Source organism: Poecilia latipinna, unplaced genomic scaffold, assembly GCF_001443285.1.
Source record: "Poecilia latipinna isolate Pla-1442-1.1 unplaced genomic scaffold, P_latipinna-1.0 Scaffold723, whole genome shotgun sequence".
Classification (NCBI taxonomy): Eukaryota; Metazoa; Chordata; class Actinopteri; order Cyprinodontiformes; family Poeciliidae; genus Poecilia; species Poecilia latipinna.
The window spans coordinates 40,106-47,932 of NW_015113339.1; the positions used below are offsets into that span (position 1 = coordinate 40,106).

A 7,827-nucleotide genomic window follows, 5' to 3' on the forward strand; every position below is an offset into this window, starting at 1 on the left:
GAAGGCTTTATTGAGAAACATCAGCATCAATAAAAGAATCCACTCCTCACTGGACAATATGTTCAATTTTGTCCAAATGTCATTCATTTACAATCACACCTACATTGATTGTAAACCTATTGTATGAGCGTTATTTAAATTAAAATATTCTACATAATCCAGCATCTGCTCAACAGTCAAAACAAAATAAACTCAGGCATTAAGGGGTCAATCAGCAGTGAAGCAAATGAACAGTGAATTTGGGATCCAGCATGTACAAAGCAAACTGTAACCCTTGAATTAGCAAGTCTGCTTTGCGTATGCCATCATCAACCATCAACACACCTAAAATCCATTTGAAGCTGTTATTACGGGACACTAAAGGCACAACAGCTTATTACAGATTCAGCAGGAAGCTCACAGGTTGAAACTAGCAACACAGATCGTGGTCTCAAGAATCTCAAGAATCCACTTCCCAAAGCTGCTCAGTTTTGAAAAAGGAACCCTCTGACTCTAAACGTCACTTTGTTGTGACAAATCAAACTTGTGTATCTTAACATTTGTTTTCTGCTGTATGAGGGGAGAAGATTACCAGCCGATAAAGATTTTCTGTTCCTACTACCATTTTACAACAAAACTTTATGCCTGGCTATTCAATTTGAATGCCAAGAAACAAAAACACCCACACATTCGACTCTGTAAGCAACCAAGAGCAAACACCTCCACCCTCATTCATCACAGGCTAGGTGACACACTGCTGACCAAGGAGTCCCTTCTGATCGCTATAGGCATCTCCTCTTGCTGTTTACAAGTCAGATGATGCAGCAGTAGTTGCTCCCCTTGAAAACCAATTTGGAGCATTTGAACAAAGTTACTGAGTCGCTAACTGTCAGAAACAGTGAAACATAATTTTGCTTTAATGATAATTGTACCCTGACATCAACTTACCAAAATATTTCAAATCAAAATAAACTACTATCCCCGTCTAGAATATTGTAAGCTTTACACTATGTCTTATTTTGAAGTAAGCAAGAAGTAGTTTTGAAGTAGGTGCTTGATTTTATGATAAATTGGACCGGCTGACAACATTTAGTCAAACAAGCATCGAAGAACCAATTAAAAGCAATTGTGTGGTAGCATTTTCAGTAATTTAACCGAATCTAAACTTTGAATCATTAGAATCAGATTTATGACATATGTTGTATATTTTCTGTGCAAGAATAACTAAAAAAATAAAATAAAATTGTGTTCCAAAATGCAGTAACAAGTTTGCACTGGAAATTAAACAGAATGAAAAAGCAGCCAAGGTGAAAATCTTACCCAGCAAACAGCAACCCTCTCTCCAAAATCAACATGTGTAAATACCCTTCCATCCTAATTAATCTCACACAAAACAAGCATCCTCTTTTATAGTTCCTGCATTGCTGGAGGTCAGACATTGAAAAGACTCAGAAGATTGAACTTCAAAAAGAAAGACACAATCCAGCCAGCATTCAAACCAAGAGACGTCTTGCTGGGAGGCAACAGTGAAAACGTTACAAACCACTTGGCAGATTGCCACTAAACGTAGTGAGGAAATTTCTACCTCCCCGATGATGAATGACAGCCATCCTTTCTTTATACTTTCTCCTTTGTCTTCCCTTTGAGTGTGTCTAACATATTTAAAATAGACAGCCGTTCAATGATGCTCCAAAAACCACAAACACCACAACCGTTCCCCATGTAGCTCTTTGCGCTAATCAGTATTATCTAATTGTCTAGAATGGATTATGCAGGTAATTATTCCCCCGACTCTTTACACCGGGTTTCAGAGAGGCAGATGGGCAGGCAAACAAACTCAGACCGATCCATCAGCACAGTTGTGATAAGACGCAGGTTCAAAGCCAGGATTTAGATTTCCTGAAAATCACCAACAATGCTGCACCGCTCTTTAACATGAATCCATGGCAACGTGGATTGGATCATTGAGCTGTGGTTGATAATATGAACACACAAGCAGGAACAAGGTGGAAGGTAACACTGCCAGACATACTGAGCAAAGAAAAAAAAATAAGAAGCATAATTTCATGTATGAATAGTGATATGCTATAGTAGCTAACTTTGACCAGGCATCAATTGCCAATTGAGGATCTTTTATAACAACTTTGCAGAAAGACAATCTAAGGTCATTCTTGATAATATCCTAGTTCGCTGTAAGGACAAGGTGACTCCAAAGACCAATATCTACCAGCAGGAGGTTTTTCTGGTTTGATCAAAGTTGCCTGACCCAAACGGAGTTCAGAAAAGCAATCAATGGACACAGGACTATATCCAAAATCTTCAGAAAATAATAGACAACAGGAGACAAACACACATGAAAAAACATTTTAAGGTAATTTTAAGCTTCATGTGATATGTCTCTTCAGAGGCTCTTTCTGACTAATTAGCCAGCTGGTATCTGCTTGATATTTTACTCAAAAAGCAAAACGACAACAAATGGGAAAAAGCTCTTAAAAGCTGAAAAGTGATCATGTTTTTACTGTATAATGCAAATCCTCCTCGTTGCTAAGTCATAGACTTGATGCAACTGAATCAAAACTTTCTTCCACCGGGAATAATAAACTGAATTTGATTGCATCATTTATAGCTATGGTTGAAGTGCAATGCATGTAATTGACTCTGTCTACAAGACTGAACTGAACTGACTAGTTATTTCAGAATAGAAAATGTATCTATTTGTCTTGTAAAGTGACATTTGTTCTGAGCTCAAATAAAATTGAGCTGAATTGAATTATGTCTGTGAATCAAAATTTGAATAATAAGAAAATGTCATAGATTACATTATCACACATATAATTCCATATTATGTTATTTATAGTAGGGATAATGGTTGTTGTTTTTTTTCTTCACTCATTCTTCTAAATTTCAGTGTGGATCTGGTATTTTTACCCAACGTTGTTACACTGAGAGAGTAAAACAGCAAAACAAAATGTCCCACAGTTACTTCACTTATTGGATTCTCAACTCTGAAAACACCTTAAATTTATAATTCCCTGTTATCTACAATAAAGCTACAATTAACTTTAATAAAAATATATTATTTTTACATATTTATTGAAGCTGTCACGGGTTCGTGACAGCTTCAATCGCGCCCTGTGATGGTCCTACTGACATCTACATACACCGCTCCTAAACAGCCAGTCAGAGCCAGGAGAAAGGCCTTAGCGCTGTCAATCTCACTCATCTACACTCTGTGTAAGCAACGCACAAACTCAAGATGTCTGTTGCAGCTGTACTAAAGACAAAGAAACAAAATACTGTTACAGGAAAAACGTATTATCCATCATTGTCAGTGGACGTGGTAACTAGCCAGAACCTTCACACCAGGCTCCCCTATAGGCTATAAGCTGTAGCGTAGCATAGAGCAAAGGGAAAGGTATGAGCAGCGTGTACGCCAGGGTGATTGACAGGGCTAAGACCTTCCACCTGGCTCTGATTGGTTGTTTCTGACTGGGAGCGATGGCAGTAAGGGAGAAGGCAGAGGAGCTTGATTTTTCAAGATTACCGTATTTTCCGGATTATAAGGCGCACCTAAAAACCTTAAATTTCTTCAAAAGCCGACAGTGCGCCTTATAATTGGTGTGCCTTATATATGGACCAATATTGAGCCACAACAGGTCTAGCAACTACGGTAAGCAGCCGCCGACTTCATTCTCACCCGTAGAAGAAGAAGCACGCGGTGCATGCTGGGATAGTTGTCAGAACGCTGGTTTGTTAATAAAGTTTGACTGACATCTACCTACCGACCAACTAGAATCAGGTCGTCTGCAGGTCATTTAGTACCACATTCTCCACGAACATGTTGTGCGCGAACAGAGAAGGGTGACCATCGTTGGGCCATGCCCGGCCCAGTCGCAGAAGGCTCTCCTCGCCGACCGGAGTCGGACTGTTTTGTTGACATTCACCTTAGTGGAGGTGGCCAAGTCCAGTCCTCGAGAGCCACCATCCTGCAAGTTTTAGAAGTATCCTTACTCCAACAGACCGGGATCAGCTCTACAGAGGCCTGATAACGAGCCAGTCATTTGATTCAGGTGTGTTGAAGCAGGGATGCATCTGAAACTTGCAGGATGGCAGCTCTCGAGGACTGGACTTGGCCATGCGCCTTATAATGCTGTGCGCCTTTATAGTGCGGAAAATGCGTTATATGTGTCTCATATGGCAACATGGTGGAAGTTTTAATAAATGTCTATAAACATTTTTATAAAACCTGCCTAATTCAGCATTTCAGTAATATTCAGTATATAATGGAAATACAGCAAAAATACAGCTGGCCCAGAAGTAAAAGTACATTATGCTAAAGTTTGTCAACTAACTAACCATTAGACTCACCAGTGGCATGTCGGAGCGTTGAGGTTCATATAAGACTGCATCTGAAAAGAGTAAGAGCGTTCAAGATTACTTACTGCATCACAACTACAGAGAACTATTATACAAGACTGTGGTTGAAACACAAATATTTGGTCAAAATAAAGAAATAGAAGAAAGAAACATAACCAACAGCAGATGTTTTTATTTGCTGTTACACCAAGAAAGGTTTCCAAAACAGAAAAACTTTCTTCCTAATCTGTTAGGTAGCTAACAACACGCGTGCTGCGCTTTCTAACAATATCCACAACATGCAATAAAAGTGAGAGAAAATCAAACCGAACACTTACACGTCTCAATTTAGACTGCACGGAAACACGTCAACAACTCTTTGGTTCCACCTTAAACGCTCCAGTCTAACTGAGAGGCTCGCTGCGCGCCCTGATTGGAGGAAGCCGTTCCTCCTGCTGGCCAATCGCCTTGAGGAAACCCCACGTTGGGTCCTGACGTCACTTGAAACGAAGGCCAATCGGGAACCGAGCTGATTTGGTAAATGGGTGTGTGCGAGGAACGGCGGAGGAGAGCTGAGGAGTCTGTGGGGGATTGTGGGGATTGAAGTTCCAATTATTCAGTCCGCGCACGCACGCACGCACGCACGCACGCGCTCGTACACCGTCAGTCACGCTACATAAATGTTCAGTAAATTCTGCCGTTAATTTCAGTCCTGCTATTTCTACTACAGACACACACACACACACACACACAGAGAGAGGGAGAGAGAGAGAAAGTGACACATACACACAGAGGGTAAACAGTTCTCTTCTGAGAAAAGGGAGGATTTTTTTTTCCCCAACTAATTTTCTTTATTTCACTTCAAACAGGGACAAATCAAAAGAAGTAAATGGGTAGCTTGTACATGCCAAAAATGAAAATAGCACCCCTGGAACAGCAAATGGCAGAACCTACAGGGAGGTCAGCTTACGCACAATCTTTTCGTTTCGATATAAAATATTTCATTAATCTGATCATATCTTAAACCAAACTGATCTAATTCAGAATATATAAGCAGCAGCAGACATGCTTCCTCTGTCATATAACCTACATATATATAAACTCACGCTTCTCCTCTGAGCCCTTTGCTTGTTGTTTGCTCCTCATTTAAGGGTTGATGCTGTCATATGTGGCATGTCTCAAAAAGAAAAAGTCTTCACAGCCTGAATCCACTTACAGACCACGTTTTATACCTTTGCTGCCTGCCGCAGAGTAAAAATAAAAAAAGCTGCTGACTCCTATTTTACTCACCGTGTCTGTCTTTACTCGTGTGGAAGGCTGACATAAAGCTTTAAGGAGAAGGTACATGCGTTTTCCCTCTCAAAGAAGTGCTGTCATATTTCTAAATGTATGGCGATGGAATGCAGTATGCATGAATAGTAAAAAAAAAAAAAAAAGACTTACTGAAGTAAACATGCCTGCTGTCAAACAGCCAGATCACCTATTGTTAGTTGCAGATATGCTTTTCTGATACACAGCAACAAAAATGGCTTATGGGGCTGCAACAATTGCATGGTAGACTGAAAATAAAGAAACCAGCCCCATTTTCTCTACTGAATCAAATAAAGTTCTTTGGAAATCGGCTGGATGACTACATTTGACATTTATTATTGTTGTTCTGGCTTATTGGGACTGAGGTGCATACTGTATCAACTTCTTTGTAGCTGCATGACATCAAAGTCTCTGTGCTGCGATGTTTGAAATGTTCATTTTGATATGTTTTTGGCTGTCAATGAAAACTTTCCCTTTGTTAGATCATCAGACTGAGGCACCATGTTCATAAGTCACATAATTATAACTTCTGGAAATCAAAGACAAAGTTTTTTTTTTTTTTTCCACTGTTTTGATTGGAACATATTTGTTGCTTTAGTTGTGTTATGATTATTTTAAACAGAAGTCTAATTATAGGATTGACTTCATTCTGCAACTTTTAGCCTTTAGTCTCGCTGTCTGATTTTACCTGTACTCCCAAAAATATTTGTAATGTTGAAGAGGGACCTTAGATATGTCAAGTTTGTTGAATGTGTAAAATGGTCAGAGTGCTACAGCATCAGGCAAAAGCAAGTTTTTGTTGTAGCATCACCTTCTCCTTTTCCTGTGGTTACATGAGCCTCTTGGGTTGATGGACGGACGGATTTTGATCTTCCTTTTTTACTTAAAGTTTTTGTTGTTGTTTCTAGCTTGAAGCTTAATTTATTGGCGTTGCTTTTCTGACCCTTTATCTTAAGTTTTGGTTTCCAGTGCTTCATCCAGTCCAGAGAAGAAGCGTATTGCCAGAAGTGAGTGGATTTCATGACGGATGAAGTCGCTGAGGAGCAGCTTGAAAGCAGCGATCTCAGCATGTACAGACTTAAAGTTCACCACAGATACTCTTATATGATCCCCTCCTCTCTGTTTGTTTTTTTAAGATATGACTTTAAAGAACTGAACAGATATCTATCTCCAAGTGATCTCTCTCTTTCTCTCCCTCTCTCTCTCTCTCTCTGTCGAAGAACACACACACACAATCACACATGCACGCACACAAACTGAGGTGTCAGTCAGTGAGATGATCTACAGATCCATACTGACAAATCCACCTAGTAGCGGGATGCCGCGCTGGGAGAAACACGACGCCTGTGATGTTGGAGTCTGGATAAACTCCAGCCTGGTTGGCGCTAGATAAACGAATGCCTATTCAAGCTCCAACACACGGCGAAAAAAAGCATCAAACACACACACACACACACACACACACATGGAATGTATAAAACTGCCATGGGTGTACCTGTGGTGTGTTGAAGGTTCCTAAGTGCCTGCAAACACATGTGGTCTCCTGAACTTGTAGCATAAACATTTGGCTATTCTTTGTGTGGAGGCTCGAGCACCTTATGTTCGTGTCTGGGCGTGATTGTTTATATTTTTGTGAGATCACTTTGACTTCCTGACTGGTTGTGTGCACCAATGCTTGGTGCCATAATTAGCTCCATCAAGCGTACTTCCTGCTGCTGGCTGCAGGAAAGAACATGTGTGAGCATGTGGTCAGTGACATACTGTTAGCTCAACGTTCAGGCACATTAGATCTTAAATAAAACCACAACAGATAGGCATTTAGGAGCTGCTTTATGGTTTTGCAGGTTTACAACTGGGTAACTCCCTCATATAAATTCAGCAGTCCAAACAGACCTTTCAGATGTGTTCTTGAGTTACCGCCCATTATTTTTGATTAATTTGGGCCCCTTGAAAGGCTTGAAGTTCTCTCCTGCGTCCCTGAAGAAAACACATTCATAATCGAATAAAGAAAAATACAGGTAAAAAGCTGCAACATCCAATTGTTGGGAAGCAAGGATCCAACAGAGCACAATTATTCCTTCATCCTTCAGCCGTCACGAAAAGACGAGGGAGTCTACGACACGCAGGTTATTTTTTCTGTTCCTTAAGTTCACTTGACATTGGAATTTCCTCGTAAGACAC

At 40.2% G+C, this 7,827-nt stretch overlaps 1 protein-coding gene across 1 annotated transcript in view; it reads right to left on the reverse strand.

Annotated features, from left to right (window-relative positions):
* LOC106955267 (transducin-like enhancer protein 2) overlaps positions 1 to 4,396 on the reverse strand; it is a 38,344-nt gene extending 33,948 nt beyond the window's left edge. Inside the window, exon 1 of the mRNA XM_015045358.1 lies at positions 4,348 to 4,396. Coding sequence (XP_014900844.1) covers positions 4,348 to 4,356 — 9 coding nt within the window. The 5' untranslated portion in view covers positions 4,357 to 4,396. The remainder of the gene's footprint in view (positions 1 to 4,347) is intronic.
* Between the last annotated feature and the right edge of the window lie 3,431 nt (positions 4,397 to 7,827).